The 22005-nt window shown below is 43.3% G+C and overlaps 1 protein-coding gene and 1 long non-coding RNA gene across 2 annotated transcripts; one reads left to right on the top strand and one right to left on the bottom strand.

Annotated features, from left to right (window-relative positions):
- Positions 1 to 1166: 1166 nt before the first annotated feature.
- Positions 1167 to 16031, bottom strand: LOC139047325 (THAP domain-containing protein 1 A-like). The gene is made up of 5 exons (XM_070521147.1): positions 15643 to 16031; positions 10076 to 10253; positions 6355 to 6564; positions 2057 to 2161; positions 1167 to 1788 (listed from the first exon to the last, which is right to left on the bottom strand). Exons 1-5 carry the CDS (start codon positions 15708 to 15710, stop codon positions 1585 to 1587), a joined length of 765 nt encoding a protein of 254 aa, XP_070377248.1. The 5' UTR covers positions 15711 to 16031; the 3' UTR covers positions 1167 to 1584.
- A 1952-nt stretch (positions 16032 to 17983) lies between these two features.
- Positions 17984 to 20465, top strand: LOC139047326 (uncharacterized). Its single transcript, XR_011507096.1, has 2 exons — positions 17984 to 18099; positions 18648 to 20465. It is a non-coding gene; the product is annotated as an uncharacterized lncRNA (long non-coding RNA).
- The last annotated feature ends 1540 nt before the right edge of the window (positions 20466 to 22005 follow it).

Consider the following 22005-nt stretch of genomic DNA (forward strand, 5'->3'; position numbering starts at 1 on the left):
ATGGAAATCCGCTTTTTTTTTTTTCGATATAAAGCGTCCAGAAGAGAATGAGGAGCAGAGCTGTGTTGAAAAGAGAGCATTTGAGAGAAAAGTTACACCGCGCTCCGCTTCACCCCATGCACTGTCTACGACAGCAGCTGAAATGTTCACAGCAGCGTATGCTACCTGCGGACTATGTTATTTCACCAAGCCCAAGGCGTGGTTCAGAGCCCATTTAAAGTTAAATTGTTTTAATTTTACGCCAAACCATCAGCGCTGGTACAACAGTGCGACGTCCCGAATTTCAATCAATTTTCACATATTTAGGCCATTGTGGCTCTGTTAAAGTCCCTAAGACTTGATAAGTTCAGTCTGGCTTTTTTTAGAACACAACATAGTCCATTTTTACCAATAACAAGCTAACTACATAGACCCGAGCAGACGGGGCCAGAATCTACGATATCATGGCTGCGAGTTGGTGCGGGAACTTAAATGTGGTGTCACCACTCATCCTTCATTTTCGCATCTTCTCAGGTTTACGAAATTAGGCCTCAGGAAAACAGAAAGGTACTTTGTCAATACAGCTAAACTTAATTTTTCTCTTTAGTGTCCCTTTCATGTAGCCATGGAAACTCTTGCTGTTCATTCCACCTCACATGTCTTGGGTGAGCAAGACATGTGAGCAGAATGTAAGACAGCCTGCCAAAGCGTTTTCCAGCACTTTAAGTTGTAGTGCAATTAATGCTTCTCTGGAAAACCCAGCAGCTGCATCAACATGCTGGTACCACACTGACAAAGTCTCTGGGTACAGCAAGCATCAAACATGTTTCTAACATACAGGTAGCGAATGCTCTTAACTCATGGGAATAAATGTTAGCTGTGTGTGTGTGTTTTAGTCAAGCCTTTTGTGGCTTTCGCCTTCACACCTCAACCTCAATGTTGCATATATTGTCTGATGGTGGAACTTCCCAAAAGTAATGTAAATTAGTAAAGTTACTAAAGGCCATTTGGTATGGGCAATCTGCCTGTGTGTCACAGCTCTCATGAGTTATTACTATTATAGTATCACCAAAGTTGAAGCTATGCAAGGAAAGGCTATTAGATTTATTTATTCTAAGACAAGCATACTATGTCATCGACCGAGGTCATGACCACTAAAAAAATTGAGAAACTCAAGCTACAAAGAATGAAAAACCATCTAAACTTTCTTTAATAATGTCGATAGCTGGGGAAGCTGGTGCAGATGCATTGATACAAACTGCTCGACAAGATGGGACACAAGGTAAGAAAGGGACAGTTTCATTCTTCCGATAAACTCAGTTGTAAGTCAACGCTTGTCTGTCCCTTGTGATGTCAATTGGAGCCTTTTTTATTCTGTCATGTGCAATGCAGTACTGTCATCTACTGAACTGTACATTGTACTTATTTGCATTTCGTTACACGTGCCTGTCCTGCTTGGACCACATGGCGGTCCGCAGGATGTATTACATATAAGTAAGTAAACAAATAAATAAATAAAGCTGACTTTCATTATGAACTCGTATGTTCAATGTATGTGTGTGAGCCAGCACATCAACAGGTCTTCTCTACGGACAGCAAGCCTTTTCATTGTTTCAGAACTTTCATCACAACATCATGTTCTTGTGAAAGGCTCTTGATTTCATTTTCAAGGTCAGCTACTTTGCGTTTCAGGCGCCGTTGGGATTGCTGGAGAAGTTTAATTTTCTTCTTGTTTGCAGCATTAATGGCTGCATACCGTTGTACCTCTTGACGTAGAAGTTCTTCAAGGGTTTTTTGTAGAGGCGTGACCTGCAATATACAGTGCATCTTGAAATGGAAATATGTGTGTTAAAAAAAATTACCACTACATCACTAATAAGCACGAAGAAAGTGTGTTGGAATCATCTAAAGGTTCTCTTTCTTCAAGACAGCAATTGCATTACTAATCTACTGCAATCAAGTGGCATTTGTGATTCATTACGGGATTTAAATATGCAATGAATTATAATAAAACTTGGACAACTTATTAAATACAATCACATTATTTAATGGACTACTTAGCCTTCCAGATACTTACAGTATGCTCCCTTTCTCTGCTGCTTTCGGGTGTATATACAATCTCTATGGTATGTAAGGATGGATGCACAGGTTTTTCAGTGTGTGGGCGCTCAGAGCAGGACACCTGCATAAGATGCGAGCATAGAAAAAATTACAGGACAGGCGGCTCCAGTAACCTTGGTTTAGCCAGAAAGAGTGCAAAACAAGGTGGCAATAATGGCGGCAATACTAATCATTGTCATACCTGAACGGTGTTAAAATAGTGGAATTTCCAAATAGAATTGTCTAAATATTCAAGAAAAATAACCTAATATATACAGAATGTTCTCTCAATCCTAAAGAAAGGGAAATAGAAAAGCTCCACAGCGTCCATTTAGGAAAGAAAGGATGGCTTACTTACATTATTTGATTGATGCAATGCCGTTCAGGACAATGATTTAACTTATTTACTTGTGTAAGGCCTGCCTTGTGTAAGGCAAGCACTCCTACTTCAGTTTTAGGATGGATAGTTGGGCGTGTTGGTTAAACATGATCTGAAGTGAAGGCACTAAAATGACGGAGGACAAAGAAGAAACACACACACACATCTGCGCCCTGTGTGTGTGTGTGTTTCTTCTTTGTCCTACGTCATTTTAGCGCCTTCACTTCAGATCCTACTTCCGAGTGCGAAATTTTTAAAAAGTTTCACTAAATGTCACATGCATACTTGCCACGTGATGGTTAATTCCTGCAAGCTTATACAAGATGGCACTCATCTGTGTCCAAAAAAATCAGTTGGCAACTCTAAATGTGTTCATAGTCGGCTGCCAGTGGTTGCACTTATTTGCATAGCCATCTGAGCACAGTTCACGCCTTTACTGTGTAACTATAAGCCTACCTATAGTAAGGCCTGCAGCCGGCTAAAAATTCAGGGGCCTTAAATGAGTAAGTATGGTAATCCTGTCAAATCAGGAGCTTGTTAACACACAGTTGAAAGGTAATTACATAAGGCACATCAAGGCAATGATGGTAATGAAACACAGCAACAACATGTCGCCAGATGTTGAAGGAGGAAAGTGCATTACAGCATCACACATCATTTTAAAAGGATGCAAACACCATGAGGTGATGCGAATAGCATAATAAATTGCTTTGCCTAAAATGAGAAATGAAATTAGTAGGCTGCCTAAAAATGAGGCATTCCTATTCAATAAATGGAAATTAGTGAGCCAAAATATAGCTACTCTATATGTTCTCTCAGCAACAGGCACCTCTCCACAGCAGACTCATTCGGTACAGTCACTACTTTCTCCCTGTAGGCTCTGACAAGTGCTCTTACCCCTTGTATTCGCTTGTTACCCCTTGTAAATGGATATTCGACAACTACAAGTGGTAAATTCTTGAATCAAATAGTATTTCCTATCCGTGGCACATCTTCGGTAAATGAGACCAATGGCATACAGTTTGTAGTTGTCTTAATTACTGTTCATTACAATTTTTATTATTATTATTTATTTTTATTATTACTATATAGCACTACATAAATTACTATTTTTAGCTTGCATTCAGTTAGCTAATTACAGTAGTTACATTTAGTAATTATATTTAGTTTATAAGACTTTAAATATTCATTTTAGACCATAAGTTGTATCTGAAAAGCTCCTAAGTATCATCTGTAAAGCATCGATGGCAAATGCAGTGTAGAATGAGTTTCAATATAATTTGAAATCTGTGTGAGCGGAGAATCGGAAAGTGCAGCACCAATCCACGTAGCTATCAGTCTAGGTCCTATGTATATGTATAAACCATGGTATAAGCTATATTATGTCACTAGTTTCAGGGACTAATTCTGGTGGCGTGCGACGTCACTGGCTTGTCTCGGCTTTCGGAAGACGTTTCAGCACTGAGTGTCTTGCACTGACCACACAAGAAGTGTACGTGCCATGGTTGGCAGTAGCAAAGCTGTTGGCAACGTCTTGTGGCAATTTGTCCAACTACAATGTGTTAGGAAAAAATTTTGAGGTGCATCATTGTCAAAGGGAATTATTGTAAAAGTACAGTATGTTAATGATCGCATTGTTGACAATGCTTCAGAGCCGCAGTTTGACGGAACATTGTTACGATCATAGAGTTAATATGGTTGTGATGGGGTGCGTTTACAGATTAATTGATGAAAAGGGGAGCAGGGTTGCCACACTGACACCGAACCACTCCAAAGACAAGCGCACTTCATGGTCATCTTCTTCTGTCCTTACAACAATATGTAAGCAATGCAGTCCCATATTTACTCGCATAATGAGCGCACTTCTTCCCCCGAAAAAAGGACACAAAGTTGGGAGGGCACGTTCATTATGCGGGGTAAAATTGACCGATTCTTTTTTTTTTCCCCGTGGCCACCTCTAAAAAAGTCAGTTTCTCCCGAAATGCGAACCATCGATTGCGATAGCAAATGTGTAGACAGCTACACAAAATAAGAATAGTAGTTTTATCGGCCCTATAAACTTAAACATTCGCTTCAACCCAAAGTGAGCTGCGAGAACGCAGCATGCACAAAGGTATGAGCGCCCGACTCGCCCTCGATGCAGACCACCTTGAAGACAGGGCGCACTGCGGCCATGCAATGCGCAGTTGCTGCCGCAGTAAAATGTCACGCCACCTCCCCTCCCTCGCCCCTACCTTACCCCCGAGGCCTCTTGCGCGACGAAAGACGGCACGCAAGATTGAGCCACTATCGTGGGCTTCCTTTGAGTGCTTTCACTCACACCCACACCATGCAACGCACAGCAACGATGACGGCGGCAGAAATGCACCTGGAGCATCTATGTAATTGCTATTGCAATAAAAGTAGGAGCCACTGTACGATTCGGTGTCCGACACGGCGTCGGACACAATCGCACCCGCCGGACACCATATCAGACGCTGAATCGTATCGTGTGTCTGCTATTTCACGGCAGCAAGTTCAGGATGCGATCATTATGCAGGGAAAGGAAAAAAACGCAATTCTTGATTGAAAAGTGGGGGCTGCGTTCACTACGCGAATGCGTCCATTATGCGAGTAAATGCGGTATTAGTTTTGCGTGCACTTTGGTTAGACACTGCTTTACCAAATGTCGCTAAAAGAGCTGTTCCTGTCATACATCTCTATGGTTATCCAGTAAATCAAAAATGGTAAGAAGTTTGTGGACACACTAAAAGTCTCTAATGCCAATATCATACTGGATAGCAAACTTACGCCCAACAAAGCATTGCGGTGATGTAGCAATGCACAGGTTTCCCACCAAAGTAGCAGACAAAACACGAATAGTAGTGTGTGCCAGCATGTGTCACCGGTCTGCGGGCTCACGTGATCATTGTTTCCAAGCATGACTCATGCGTTATGCGGCACTAAGTTCTCCTCGAAATTGAAATCACAACTGGTTGTAACATAAAAGTACATAACTAAACAATTGTCATGCGCTAGAGCAAAGGAGTTTCTTTACTATGATTGCTGCATCAGCAGTCTCCAATTAAGGACAAAAAACAGAGCCCAAGAAATTGTTGGTTCTCCCTAAACCAATATGGTTTCTATGGGCCTTGAAGAAAACCTGTGAAATGTGAAAAATGATATCGCTGGGCACTTGTACATATTGATCGCAGCTCCCCAACTGTGCTTCCAAAGATTGAAGCCTGCATGCTGTTGTAAACGACAGAATGAGAGTGTCTGCATTTGTGGTCAGCGCTGGCCTATTTTTTTATTTACGATCGTAGTAGAGTTTCATTTTCATAATGAATTAAGGTACAGATGTATGATGGATTCCATGAGCAATCTCTTCTTTTTTTGTAACAGGTATAGACTTCGTTCTATAAAACCATAGTTGAGAGCGCTGCCAGCCACATGCACAGACATAACTTTTTTCATATTTCAGATTCCAGAAAAAAGAACCACGTAAATGAAAGTTTTGTAAAGAACCTCATTTGGTGTTTCTCAGCAGGACTACAACTTTTCGAATACAATTTATTTTATAAGATGAACCCTTAAAAATTTTCGTAAAGAAATGTATACGATTAGCTAACTAATCACACTCCAAAAAAAAGTAGTGTCAGCAACTCAAGATGACTAGGAACACTATGCTATTGATCTTACACTCTCTTTAAAGTTTGGTAGTTACACCACGAAACACTCAGTATATAAAAGGCTCTATGTAGAAGCAAGCCCAAAATGTATGCCTGGGTACCATAGGAAACTACTTTTATTAACACTGTCACACTGCGAAATCTGAATTATAAAATTCCATAGCTCAATGTTCGGTTCTATAAAGCATTTGGTTGCATACTGCAAATCACTATGGTATTACTCACAGCAGCTTCAGAACTGCTTTGTTCAGCTGTTCTCTGTCCTGACGACGTGGCTCCAGCCCTGTCCAGTATACCAGCCTCTTCTGTTTGCACATCTCGTGGGTCCACAGGCAGCACAAATACCGTCACTTCATTTTTAGCAGGAGCAGCAGTTCTGGCAGTGATACCAGAAAGGCCTCCTGCTGTGTCACTTGCTTCCTCTAGTTTCAGTCTCTGCAACAGAAAGGTGCAGACAATGTGAGTGCAATAAAGTTAGCTACCGCATACCTCTGCTACACTCATGGACGACTTTCTGTGGCACTGAATTGGGAAAGCTACAGAGGCAAGATGTGCACAAGCCCTCCCGAAAACTTTCCCACACTCTCGTCCACATTAGGTTAGGCTGAAAAACAGAAAACATCTTTTCTACAGATGTTGCTGACAACAAAGTGCTGACTTTACTGTTTTTCTCTTCCTTATTTGAGAAATACGAAACCATCGCATGTGAAAGCCTCGCTGATTCTGTATTTCTTCCAAGAAACTGAGAGCGCTGTCAGGCTAGCTATGACCCCATAGCTTTCCTTTCATTGCTTCTGAAAGTTGCCTGCAAGTACTCTAAGAACCCTCGTTTTGATTGCTATATGGGGCAATCATGTGCTTCAGTCATACAGAACATCTTTTCTGGAGAAGCACTGTGCCAGTGGCTATTCGGGCAGCTTGGCAATTACTGATAAAGATCTAACTATCTGACTATCTAATATTTAATCATAAAAACTTCTGAAACTTTACATTCTTCAATGGAGGCTGCTACATGCAGCAATAATGCAGTTTCAGAGAAGTCCTCTAACAAAATACTGATAATGAAACATGACTACAAGATAAAATATGGGAAAAGTAGAACTGAACAAGTGAAAAAAAAAGAATGCGCATATGAAACAAATGGCTAAAGCTTAACATGCATGGAATTGTGGAATACAAGTTACTAAAACATAGTAACATTTCACTAGTGCTTACACATGTGATTACACAAAAACTCAGATTCCATTGTAGTAAGAAGTGCACAGCGATAAGCACATTTAAACATTTTGACAGGAAATAGCAAATGGATCTACAGTGCATCAAGCAGCCTTCGATCTAGCTGCATTTCTAGCTAACTCACCCCACATGTGGCACTTGCGCTATCATTTTATCAGCAAAAGAGAAGTTCAGACAAGGCCATCTACACTCAAATGTGTCTTACAACATGTCTCTACACATGGGGTGAGGTCACACAAGCATCCTGCTTTCTGAACAATTGCTTGTGCTCTCGTGATTCACTGGCATCATGCTTTCCTCAGCGCGGTGAGGCAGTAGTGCAAATGAACACAGCCTACTCAGTGATGAAGGAGGCAAAGTGACCGTTCATAAAGCGAGACATTTGTGCAGTCTCATCACTGCTCCCCTGTGTGCCTTATATAAATATTGACAATAACACACTGTGTCCAGCTTTTTTCTTACTGTCATAGGTACCTGCCAACTCCATAATTACGGTCATCATCGTCAGTAGCAGCAGCCTATTTTATGCCCACTGCAGAACGTAGGCCTCTCCCTACAATCTCCAATTACCGCTGTCCTGCGCCAACCAATTCCAACTAGCACCTGCGAATTTCCTAATTTCATCGCCCCACCTAGTCTTCTGCCCTTCCTCGACTGCACTTCCCTTCTCTTGGCATACATTCTGTAACCATAGTGATCCACCGGTTATCTAACCTATGCATTACATGACCTGCCTAGCTCCATTTTTTCTCTTAATGTCGATTAGAATGTCGGCTATCCCTGTTTGCTCTCTTATCCACACCGCTCTTACAGTATAATTATAATTATAATTACAGTATATATATAATTACACAATTACTTATAATTACAGTATGAAGCCTCAATTCCTCGGGAGTGTCGCAAATCACGGCAGCTCCTACACAAGCTGGTAAAAATGCCCAGCTCATTGTGGCTTTAAAAGTGAAGGACATTAAAGAAACCAATACCAATGATCGTATAACAGGTACCATTAACTACTCAAACAATTGCCAGTCATCCCACACAATGACTGTCACTGAAAGCCACTAAACTGGCCCTTCTGATTGCGCCTTTCTCTTGGAAACATGGGAGGACCCTCTCTCCTTTTTCATCCTTGTTAAGTGCTCAACAGGCTCAACTTTCAGTATCATGGTCACACAGTGCATCATAAAACAAAAGTGCAACATCAGGTTCTTGTAAGGTGAATAATCTTCTGCTTTATGTACAAAGGCGCACTTCAACTTTGAACATGTTTTGAACTGGTCGCAATGAAAAGTGATTTTTTGTGCCCTTAAGGAATTGAGGTACCACAGTGTAATTACTGGGTGAACAGCTATCCAATAAAAAAAAATTAAAATGGAAAAAAATTTGTCCCAGTATTTTTTTAAGCACACAAACATCTAAGAACACCAGTTAACATGAGGGATGTGTGATAGAAGAGACATACAAATCTAGATGATTGTGAATAACCAACCAGCCTGAATTTTCACTCTAGTGAAGTGTCAAGAACACTGGAAAGGAGGCAGGAAGATGGAAGCATTGACACCAAGGTATATTGTACAGTTAGATATCCTAATACTGGTTTTGCTACATCTCAAGTGCATTGTGTGCTTTAACGCTTCTTTAACCCTTTCAGACACCAGTGAATTCTGTTGATTCAAAACTTAATATCACCGTATTTCTTAAATATTCAAAATCATAAAAACCATACAGCTGCAGAATAGATCAAGAATTTTCAATTCTTTAGCGAGTTTTGTCAGGTTTACAGAAAATGGTCTCCATGTGAAAACATACTAGAGGAACATTACATGTGAGTACATCAACTATTTCATGTCTAACTGGCTTGAGAAGCACCTATCTTGCCTGGATAGGTGCTTAACATTATGCCTGGTGCAACACAATGTGAAAAACCATGAAATGAGTGAACCCACTACATACGACGACATACTTGCACTGAGCAACCACACACAACTGTCTACCTTATTACCCATTTTACTAAAACATTTTGAGCCCATTATCCAAACTTGCAACATAATTCCAATCAGAACAGTTTCAAGATGCATGCGACACATTTTAAATATTGTTGCTTTCATAAATGATTTTGGTGTTGACGCACTTGCTTGGAGCACACAACGCCTTAAAAGGTTAAGATGCTTGTACATTCTTCAACACGGGCGCCACGTCTAACACTGAAAAACTTTCGGTGCCATTTGTATGAAAACACATCACACATGTATATAATTTCTCAGCACTTATGCATATCACGCATCTTGAACCGGCAGAAAGCTTCCGAGTGATAAGAAGTAAAACACCTACTTTTTTTCTTATAGGTCATGTCCTTGCACATTTCTGGAATTTATAGTGCTTGTATAATCACTAGAGATGCCAGGCTATACTCATCAAAAATATTTACATAATATACATAATATACATAAATATAAATAACATAACATAATATAACTATACATAATATACATAAATATTTACATAAAGGAGCCTACTCAAAAATATAAAATATATATGCATAAACGTTTCCTTTTTTTTCTGTAGAATACTGTTAGCAACCAAAGTTTAGCAAATTGCAGATTTTATAATTGGCTCCACGCACGGAATGAATAACATTACAGGGGACTCACAATGTGTATACAAAAGTGCAACAGCGAAACAAACAGCTGTGTGCAGGAACATTTACCCTGGATAGCATCGGTATGGCGCTTCTGTTGAGTCTTCGCATGCCTGTGACATCATCCTTGAAATCTTCAGCACTAAAGTGCAGGCAGCAAACAACACTCCATTTGGATGGACACCAGCCCTCTGGACGACGTAGCGCCTCAATCCACAGTTTCCTCAGGCCAGGCTGTTTTGGAAACCTATGGCAGAAAGCATGAAGCGGTACTTATTTCCACATAAATTTTCTTCTTACTGGTACGTAGTTAGTAAGTGAGTGAGCAGCCTCTGATCTCTTTTGGCTCCTGCCCTGGAGATGTAGAAAGTAAGAACGGAAAACCATCCAGATGGCGCTGCGACTCTTTCACCTCTGCTTTCTTAAGTTCAAGGGGGTGCGTCATTAGTCAGCACCTCCTCTATTTTTTCTGTGCCTGTTGCGTCGTGCCCATTTCCATTGGTGTCCCATCATCGCTCTGTTGCTCCGATTGACCGTATGGTGGCACTAAGCTATTACCCTCTTCTTACAGTAGTGGCTGTGGCGAGCTGCAGCTGTTGCTAACCTGAGCAATGTTTTTATTTATTATTATTATTTTTTTTCATAGTCTTCTGTGTTTACGAGTCCTCCATATTACCGCATGAGAGCATAGTGCGGAAAGAAGCGTTCAAAAATCTCTCGCATGTGGGGATGCGCGACCCTCGCGCCTCCCCTGGTGTTTTTCCCGCATAGCGCGTCTCCTGTAATCCCGCTTTGCCGCGTGGCCTGCGTGACGTCAGCGCGGTCGATGTGGTTGAAACGCAGTCCGAGAGATGGCGCGAGTGTTGCGCGGCTAACGCCGCGAGGTTACTTGGGCGCCGAAAGGAAGGCCATAGGGAAGGCGCTTGCTTTTTGGGGTTCGAGACAGCAAGCGGGACTGACGTCTCCCGCGTGCGCGGCGACCCATGCTTCTGCGAGACCGCCTCGCGTGGCCGCCCTCGAACGCGCCACGATTCGCGTGACTATACACGCGAACGACCAGGCGTTGGGATCCAGCATGGAGCTAACATATTCGCTCGCTTCCGGTCGCGGTGAGTCGGACTTCTAGATTTGTCGCGCGCCCATCGGCATGTTTGTGGATAGCAACTCGGCTAGCGGGCATTGATATATGAAAGGTGCAATAAATGCCCTTGTGATTGTTTGCACTACTGCGTTGTCGTTCCTTTGTCCCAAGAGTACGGTGGGAGAATCCCCAGATCAGACCCCACACGCATTATCTCGGAGCATCTGAAGTGCTCTGCTGATGGCAAGAGCCCGAGTTAAGAATAAACTGAATTCACAGGAATAAGTGAGAAAGCAAAAGAACAATTTAATAATACAGCGGCAAGAGATTTGTTTGAAACAAACATGTATGAACCACTAAAACTACAAGCGACAAGTGCATTATTGTTTAGCCAACAAGGCCAACAATACTTGCGAGACAGTGGCATGTTTTCACAAAGCCTGGCTACTGCTTTCTTGTCAGTGAATTCAATAGAATAGTTTGTGAAAAGAGGCTTCGTGAACCTCTTGCACACAAGTTCTACCAGTCTGCACCTGTGGCTTAGGCCACAACGGTCACAAATAGTGCTGGAAAGGCAACAATAACGTCAACACTGTACATTAAACACATTTCCAACGGCTTCTGCAGGGATGCGCATTCTGAAAGCATCGAGTCCACAAATCTCTGAATTCAGGGCATGCAGAACTCACACCAGTTCTTGAGTGGGGTAGCACAGACATCCTCTGTCCTGGTGTGCAATCGAACCGTCCGTCGCACTATAACTGCTCCCTTATGATTTTGCGACCAGTGACATGCAGCACTCATACTTAACCTTCTCTCCCACCCCCCCAATGCGGGATATGCATCCTACAACAAGGGAAATCGCTGCAATGTCTGGCATCGGAAGAAAAGGTTTTAATGAACCGCACAGTTCATGCAGTGTCTGTTGCACTAGTTTCACTGCTGTGGGCACATTTTTTGTTGACGTGCCATGCGTCTTGCTGCTCCTAATAATGTTGCCTGAGGAAAAAAATAAGCAGGAAGTTTGTACGTTACTGGTGCGCGAGCAGCGACAATTCCCATCTTCAGCATCTTCTCAAGTCCAGAAATAGTCCTTCTGACGTCCAGCATGTCACTGCACCCAGCACTGCGCTGAAGGGTCCCAAAGAGCAATTCTATGGGGCCGCTCAAAAATTTATGCGTCAGTGCAAGCTTGAATCCTCTCTCCAATAAAAGCCTAATGCATTGAACGTTAGAAACAGTTGTGAATACCAAGGTGTGGTACGTTTCTTTTGTCAGGAGGTTTTGCAGTTCGCTTGCCAATTTCAAGTCTTCAACATATTCTAAGAAAACAAGCTCCGGCCAGTGAAGTCTCGAGTCCTCCGGATCAGAGAACTGCTTGGAGTTCAAATGATTATGGTGAATATGTTGCTAGCAATTGCCAACATCCATAAGGACAAACCATTTTCATATTTTCTTCATGAACTCCACAGTTAATCCGATTCTGGCAAACTTTGTGTCGCATGTGTGCCCTGGATGATCCTTCATAAAGGACAAAGCCACTGTCATGGCAAGTCATAGAGTTTCTCACTATAACACCTAGAGGGAAATCTAGCGCCACCGTCTATGGGAGTTTCTTAAGGGGGCATCATGCCATCATGGGAATGACGATATATGTGTCTGCGAGGCTCGTGTTGGCTGGTGTTGTACGAGGCTTCATCTAAAATGTGGATATGGCTACACAAATAACGCATTCTCTAAGTAAAATCTTCGTAAAATGTTTCCATTCACGCATATTACATCTTTGCTCACCTACAATGCATGACGAAGCGAACAAAAGCAAGCACAGACGACAAACTGTTTCAAAGCGATCGCGAACCTTGTCGTCTGTCCTCCAACTTTAGCGACCCGTTGATACTTTTTACGTAACATATAATCGTACATGCAATAACAAGTTCTCATAGTTAAACAAAACATGTTTTTGCGTAATAATAAAACCAAAACAGCTTTTCATGTGCTGTTTTAGTGGAAAATGAATCATTGCGACAGACGGAACAGTACTTGCCAAGCACGTCTTCAAGGTGTCCTGTCTCTCCGAAAACGATGCCAATCCAAAGTCACAATACACCGGCATTCCCATGCATACCACAGCACAGCAGCGCCAGATTTCACCTCTAGGTAATGAAGTGAGAAACTCTGTGCGGCAAGTGAAAACAACTGAACAGCAGGCTTCACTCCCATTTTTTTCTATATTTGATGGAAAGAGGTGTTTTCTCGTGAGAAAACAGACTGGCTTTAGAATCAAGCCGGCTGCAACGTTTATTTTATGGTTGTCAGTCACAACCTGAACAATTTAAAATCCCAGGCCTTTCTGATGACACGCTTCGTGGTTTCTGCAAGTAGCTTACCAGTACAGGTCCTCGTAAAGAAGTATCTTACCGGGATCCTGAACCTCGCATGCAAGCCACAGAGCTAAAAGCACAAGAGCGAGTTCACCAGCTCCTTCCTTTCAGATGCCACCAAAACGTTGTTCAGAGCTTCCATGTCAACATCTATTCGAGCCTCTGCTTGATGCTAATTCCATCTATGATGAGGCCGCACATTCTGGCTTGTTCCGTCCCCAAGCATTCCGTCTTGGTACTCAGCCTTTCTTTCACAAGATCACTGAAACCTACTTCGCCTACAGTACTTCCTAGGTATTTTTGAAGTACCGTTCTGCATGGGAGTACGTACGAAGAGCTCTGTCCTCGGGTATTCATACGACTTCGTGGAAAGGTTGCGCAAAATTATCCACTGTCGTATAGCGATTTCGGACCACATTGTTTTTTTTTTTTGCCTTGTAGTTCAGTATTTGATACGTAATTCATCTGACTTTCATACTGCCCTGTTTTGAGACTGCGGTGACTTGAAGAAATTGGTTGACATTGCACTCTTCCTTTAGGTGCTGTGGCTCCTTTTTGTAAGCGTTGACGGTTGCCTGCAGCCTCTCATTCCATGCCTTCCAGGTCCTTTCTTTTTCGTGCCACTTCTTTCGTTCTAGGAAGGCTGATGCGGAGCTTCTCCATTCAGCTTGAGTGCCAACTGATTTCAAGGCATGGGTGCCTGCCCCGTCTACAGACTGTGCATCAGTTGGAAAAATGAAGTTCATGCATTTCCCGCTTGTTGATGACAAAGGAGCAGTATCAGGTACGTAATCACTGCAGACTGCAGATACACTTTCTGATGTGACCTGATGACTAAGCCACCTGGGCTCGGGCGCATGACAGGGCACATTCACACAAACTTCGAGCGTGTCTGACGACGATGCAGCGCATGAATGCACTTCCTCAGCAGGTGCAGGAAGGCTAGCCAGCGTGGTCGTAGAGGAATCACACTTTCTTTTCTGTGTAACGTTAGAACTCCTCAGCTTAGGCTGCTCCTTCTTCATGTCGGACGGATACTGAGGGAAAACACTGGGCACTGCACCTTGCTTGAGCATGCGCCTCTTCATGTCCTGGTGAAAGCCACTTTCCAAAAAATTAAGGCTGCATTTGGCCAAATTGAATTCGATCTCGGCTCCCAGTTCTTTCTTGCGATAACTTATATTGCAGCCATCGTTCCCGTAGCTCTTTGTCTGCTGGTATGTCGTGAAAAGACACTCCAGGGTCTTTTTTTCGCTGGCGCGACGTACAGAACGGCACACACCAGCAGCGCACACTGACGAGTAAAACGTCACAGGAACGTCACCATTGCAGCAAACAGATGGACTTTCGTCTACCGCTGCCAGAAACCTGTGGTTTAAAAGTGTCGTCTGCAAGTTGGCGGAGGCGGTAATTGTGGCCCCGGTAAGACTCATAATAATTTATTTCAACGTAATTTTTATTGCGTGCAGAGATTACTTCTTTTATTTTCACTGCGAAAACACCCAATAACTTTTGTAGTTATTGCTTGCAGACGACACAAGCGCGGCACGAAATGTCCGCAAACTGCCGGCGCGCGGGCGGGGAGAACGTCGTCTGCAAGCAGGTGGTTTCACACGGCGCACTTTTGATCGCGATCAAGCTCGATCCGGATGGAATTTCTCGGTCGTGATTGGCTCCTTTGCGCACAATGCGCGAGGGAGCCAATCGCAGTCAAGAATTTCCACCTGGATCTGCCCCGATCGCGATCAGAAGTGACGTACGTGTGTGACACTTAAATGAAACGATATTCCAAACGCCATGGCGGACACCCGTACTAGCCGTATCTTCTTCGCTCATGTTACGCATCAGGCGTTCCTTCACCCAGCTCAAAGCACAAACTTAGGAATGCTCAAGCTGACACGTACGTTCGAGCACGACGACCACGCATGGCTAGACGCTGCATCATGGGTCAGCGTATTAGCCTCTGCGGATGCACAACTGCCTCGCGACAAGTGATCGCGGAAGCAAGTGTCATTGCGAATGCATGCGAACCACGTACCACGAATACACACGAACCAGGCTTTAGAATTTCGTTTCCTCTGCCCGCTAAAGAAGTTGGTGGAAGCGTCAGTGCAAATTTGTGATACCGTTATATACAGATAGCAACAGCGTTTAATAAAGAAAAAAGTATTTACCGATGGAATGAAGTATCAGGACCTTTGGCATCGCTACGACTACTGCAGCCTAGTACGCAGCATTTCATGGTGTCGCAGACAGAGAACACACGTTTCCTGGCAGCCGCTTCGACTGCTTGAAGAGCGCGCAACGCAGATGGGGACGAACGGTGACGGGACTGTTGGAACCAGCCTTGACGAAAGAACCACCCTGTTGCAGCGTACCACTTAGGTCACTATTACTCCGTCCTGTGTGCCTGTGTTGCAGGAAAGAAACTCCCCAAGGAAAAACTAGCATTACAAGAGAGTGTATCGGTGTATCACAGCACACCTGTAGCACTAGTATTTAAAAACATATGTAGACAACAGTCCAATGGACAAAACGGCGCTCTCTCACTGAGGTGCCGCGTGTGGAAAAATTGTGCGAGGGCGCTGCGAGCGGACTGGATGGATGGATGGATGTTATGAGCGTCCCCTTTGGAACGAGGCGGTGGCTTGCGGAGGGCGGAGATATAGTGCCTAGAATATACTGGCTAGTGTACCGTCATCCGCTCTTTTCAATGGAGGAGCGTGGCACCGCCTGCAATGAATGCCCACGGTGGCCGACAGAGGTCGCTGCCACACGGGTGGGTGCAGACTGCGCGTGTTGTCTGCTTCGCATATCAGTTTCGCAGCTATTGCGTCGGTATCTATGTTGGCGTTTTCAGTGTTATTACAGCGTTGCATGTTTGTTCTTGGTGTTGTCAAAGGGTGAGTGCGTCGCTGCTGTGTTCGTGTGCCTGTCATTACAAGAACTATGCGGCGGCGGTCAAAAAATGCCGTAGAGACAGTGCAAGGAGAGGAGCTGGAGGAGCTGCTTAAGTGCCGTTGTGTCGAAGCGGTTACCGCTCGAACAAAGGGCGTGTATCCTTGTTCACTCCACCACTGGTACGAAGCGGCAGCAGAATGGGCAAGAATGATCAGGAGAGCGGGCAGAAGGCCGGTACCAACTGCTGTGGTTTGTGAAAAACATTTCGAAAACAGCTTAGTTCGACGCGCGTTCTCTATCACCGTGAACGGCGTTGTCCACGAGATTCCCCGCGATAAACCACGCCTGAAACCCTACGCTATACCCACGATATTTCCTGAGTATCCTAAGCATGCACCTTACTTTTCGTGAGTACCAGGGAAAAAAACAAGAAAAAAGGAGCAGTACCCAATGGGCATTGAAACTCCCTCGGACGTCCGGATAAGATCCCGACGTCCAAGTCCTACAGCAGTCGTCCTGGGGACATCCAGTGGATATCATTATCGGACTAACTTTAACATCCACTTCTTATCCTCCTGCGGACATCCCTAGGTCATTCGTGCTGGACATTTCGCCAATATCCTGAGCATGACTTTGTTCGCATTTGAGTGACGAACTGCTCCCTTGCTGAGCATTTCTACGCTTGCAAATACCAACGTAGAACCGACCTCGAGTTCATTCAAGCTATAGCCACAGCTAACTTTGTTCAATAGAGGCATCAACGTTTGTCAGCGAAATATCAACGAGTCTTCAAACATGCGGCATAAAAAGAACCACATTCGATGTAATTCTACCCGCCCATGGGATTTCCTTAAGGTGGAGAGCATACAGGTACCCACGGAGGCAGGTTAGTGGACTGGTTCTAATTATAACGAATAGCGTGATCGTAAAAGGTACGTGCATGCACATGTGACCGCCTCATTATTATTACTTGCAGAGCCACAGAATGATTTCTGTGCTTACAGTGCTCACGCGTTATCACGCATATCCTTTGTGAGCCATCACGCTCGCCAGGCATCGATGTGACCAGAGATGAACTGCGCCATTGTATAGTTGACGTCCATTCATGACGCTTTTCAAATAATAATAATTAACAGCAGCCACACATTTGGAAACTTCATAAATATTTCGATCTTCTCTAAAGATGCAGAAAACGCGCCCCAAGCATACCCAATACTACCAGCGCAATCTTTTCTGAAGCTTCGCATACCCTGCATTTTTTTTTTTTTTGCGGGAGGCTATTTCTTTTTATCGTGCGGGTTCTTTCCGGCAATATTTTTGGAAGTGTGCATCGGCAGAATTTCACTGGTGGCATTAACCCTTTCGTGTTTACATTGATGTTGTGACAGTTAACAACACAATAATTTCCAGTCATTCGAAGAGGCGCCGTCGGAAACAAGAGACGTTTCGCGCGCAGCGCGAGCTAAGCGCGGGCGCGACCTTGACGGGAAGCAGCGAAAACGTACACCTGTGGGAGGTGAAATCATTCCGCCGGGAGAGAAGCGAGCACCATGCGAGTGCTGGCCTCTAGGATGAAACTTGGCCTGCGAAAAAGGCGCGAAGGCGAACGTTTCGCGCGTTTATTGTGAGTGCGGAGGCGCCATTTTCAGTTGTCACTACGGCTGCGCAAGGTGGTCAAGACTGTTGTTTCTTTCTCCTGAGCTCCTGGCCGGGTTGGCCCCGCAGTAAAGGTAAGATGAAGCGTGCCTGGACTTTATACTGTACCATGTGTTGTCGGTGTGGTCTACAGGCCACATATGCGCAGTAGTTCGCGTGAGCGCCTTTCTTTTAGTCGCACATATGCAAGGAGGTGCTGCTGTACGCGATTGCTTGCGGTCGCATATGTTGCTGGGAGCTGCTATACTCACTATTGATACGGTGTAGTGCGCGTAAAGTATGCAGAAAGCTCGCAAGAGATTTGCTGAAGAGAATTAAAGCGGCACGGGAGACGAAAAAATCCCTTCAACTTCTCCATTCTGCGTGCACCGGGCAGGAGTGTTCTTCGACCGAGCAGCCGAGCGCCAATACCACTGAACCACTGCTGCGGGCTAGAATACTTGTGACCTTAAAACTCCTTTTCTGGTGTATTGGCTGGAGTAGTGCCTTCATAGACTGCAGTTGATCATTTGATATTGTAACATTATTTGTGCACAATTTTGTGCTTAAATTCATTGTTTTCACAGTTTTCTTCTCCATTGAATGACTGATTTACAATGCTGATATTTATGTCACTTTTCAGATTCTGAGTGACAAAAGGGTGTGAAATAGAAGGCATCAAGGCATCAGTGGGCATTTTGTCTTCACTGAGTACTTCAATGAGTGAAGGGCAGCCAGTCAGTCCACTGCAGTCTTTCTTTCTCGCAAGTCATGGCTGCATGCTTCTGAACGGCCTTTTTTGTGTGTATCGATCTTAATAGATTTGCTGTTGACATGTCTCCTTTCTTGTAGTCCTCTCACTATATTTCTATTATTTTGTAATCGATTCCATTGCAGTATTTTTGTCAGTCTTATGCGGCTACTTCCGTTGCAGTTTGTGTTACCACTAAAGAAAGCTGAACTATCTGGTAAATGTTCACACTTTTGCATACAGCACAACATGCATAAATGCACAGTACCACTTGTGTGTACTTCCTGTTGTCCATTGTCATGTTACGCGGTATTGTAGGAACCATGCTAAAGTGTAAGCTTACTACTATCTCAATTCAAGTGATGGCTAAGTTCTAGTGTGTTGCAAGGTGAGGCTACGAAACAGTTTGATTACATTTTATTATGCCTCTTTTGTGTTACGATGTGGCCGTGAGTCGGAAAGGCTGCACTATATTGAGCAGTACTGCATGAGGACTCCAGTTTCAGTATATATGAACCGTTCCGTTCATTGCTATTTACTTCTTTTCCTCAGGAAGAGGTGGCAGGGCTACTGGCATGTAGCAAGTCAATGCTACACATATTTCACATTTAACCATTCTGTGTCACTTCCAGATTTATGTTTATTTGTAACAAACAATAATTTCCTTGATAGTTATTTCACTGTGAAGTATTTATCATTTATGCTGGTCTTTGCTGGCGGCAAAAAGTCTGCTCTCTTCTAGTCGTTTTACTTTTATGCGTAGCGTTGTATTTGTTTTCTTGCTGTCAGCCCAGAGTTTTTATCTAGTACATAGCGAGAATCACTGTTTCAGTTCTTATTTGCATTTTGTTTTACTGTGACTTACTTTTTCGAGAAGAAACAGTATTTTATTTGTAGTTCATTGCAAGTTTGTCACATTTCAGCTACTGTTTGCATAGTTTTGTTCATATGCATGTGTAAACCAAGCAGGGATCATTTGCCGTTTCCAAGGTATTGCTAGAATATGAAAAAAAAAAGGCGCAGTCCAGATAATTTATGTCTCAGCTGTGTGATATTTTAGGTGTGAGGATTGCTAGTACCTTTATGTTCCTTGTATAATCATTACTGAATGTAGTGAAACGCGATAGCGTACTGATCGCCAACTTTTTTTTCGGGGCTAGGAGCCTCACCTCAAGACTCATTCACGCTAATGAAACAGTGAATGCCTGCGCTCTGTTGCTGTCTCGTATACCATGTGGCATTCTGAGCTTTTTTCTCATGCTCCCTGATGTCAAGGTGAAGAATAATCGTACTATAGTGAAAGAAGTGTACCATGCTTTTGAAGTACCCTGAGTGCTACACCTGGCCCTGCCCACCTCAATTGATGTTTCTAAAGATATACTACCGATAGTGGTGCTTAGTAAACACTCTTATATTATGTGATCACATCTCACTCTTGTAGCCCTTGGGGGCTGGAAATTTTAATGTACTGCTGTAAAAGCTGTCACCTGCAGACTTTGTCTTAGTTTGTGCTAATAAGTTGTTGGCTTTTATTATAATGTAGTACTGTCACATATTCTTTCTCTGAATGTTACAGGTTTGCAGTATATCAATTGTCTCGTGACCAGTTCTGTGTTTGAGTACTTGTAACACTTGCATCACTATACCGGCTCTCCATGTATTAAATCGAGTTTTTGTAATGGAAATGAATAAAAATTTCTGTGAAAGTGATTGTCCATTTTATGTAAACTTAGCTTGCTTTGGAATCTTTGTTCCATGGGTGCAAGTTGTATTTTCATTGGTGCATGTCAGTATACTGCATCATCTTTGCAGCACAGATTCTACACAAAGCCAATGTTTACGCTAACTGTGCTATTCAGCCCATTTAAATAAAAATGAACATCCTGCAGACATCCCTTAATGGTCCGCAGTTCGTCGTACGGATGTCTGACGGACGTTTAGCAATGAAAACCTAAACAAATTCTTGCGTCCGAGGAACATCCGTATATCCGTTCTAGACATCCACGGGACACCCCTCGGACTGCCAATTAGTATGCGCCTGCTAGTCCTGTGGATGTCCGCCGTACGCCCTTAGGCGATCTGCGGACGTCCTATGGATGACCAAGATATCCAGAAGTGGTAGTCCAGTAGACGTCCAGAGGAGTTCGAATGCCCATTGGGTAGTGCTTTGATCTACTATACTGTTATGTTGCACGAAAGATCACTGCCCAAAATTCTTGACCACAGTGTGCAGGCTTCCTTTGCGTAAGCTGAAGCTAGTGCCGACGCTGCTTCACCATTGCAATACGCATTTTGACAATGGAGGCCTTGTCTATCTTAGTCAGACCTTGTAAACCGCTGTGAAGGCCGTGGAAGATGCTTTTACTGTGTTCTTTAGCAAAAACAAGTTAGATGTAGCGAGTCTAGCTGATTTTTCAGGTCAGCTGCAGACACTGGCCTTTCCCCAACTAGGTTGCCCTGAGCATGAAAACCCAGCTTTGACAACACTTGTGAAGTTCTGTTTTCTTGAGGTTTCGTTTTTTTTAAAGGCATCCACAAAGAGAGGGAAGCGCAAAGGCAACGACAGAAGCTCTTTAAACTGCGTCGCTGCCACTAGATCTATCTTCTTCATGTATGTGTGCATTATCTCATCTAGGCCTGTCTTATATGCCCGCGTTTGACTGTTGTTACGCGAGAATAAAATATTTGTTACGCTTAAATTAAAGATCTGTTTCCCATTTTCGTTTACATATATCAGACATAAAAAGAAATCTGCACGCGTGTACCAGGTATTAAAAAATGTATAGTACACAGAACACCGCGTGCAGTCCATTTTACAGGCAAATTTTTTTACTTATTATCCTATCCTCGTGGCCCAATGGGCATTATTAGGAGATGGGTACATGGTTTACAAACAATCAAAAACATTCAAACCTATGAGGACAACAATAAGATCATAGGCAGAAATAGAAGCAATTGAATAAAATAAAAGGAAAGCACAGCGAAGTTCAAGTCATTTCAAAAGATGATCTGTTACAGCGGTTTTCAATGGTTATGCATTAATATAACATCAATAGAAAAGTAACGTAACCTTAGAATTCCTTTACTTTATTAGAATGAAAAATGTAACCTAAAACTTACCGTTAAAAAAATTACGCTGCCATCATGGCTAGAATAAAAAACAAGTGTCCTTAGCTATGGCCGAAGAGACACGAAGGCGAACGCCTTGTGAAGCCTACTCTAATTCACTCTAATCCTCCTTAATTAATAC

This window comes from Dermacentor albipictus, chromosome 7 (assembly GCF_038994185.2).
Source record: "Dermacentor albipictus isolate Rhodes 1998 colony chromosome 7, USDA_Dalb.pri_finalv2, whole genome shotgun sequence".
NCBI lineage: Eukaryota > Metazoa > Arthropoda > Arachnida > Ixodida > Ixodidae > Dermacentor > Dermacentor albipictus.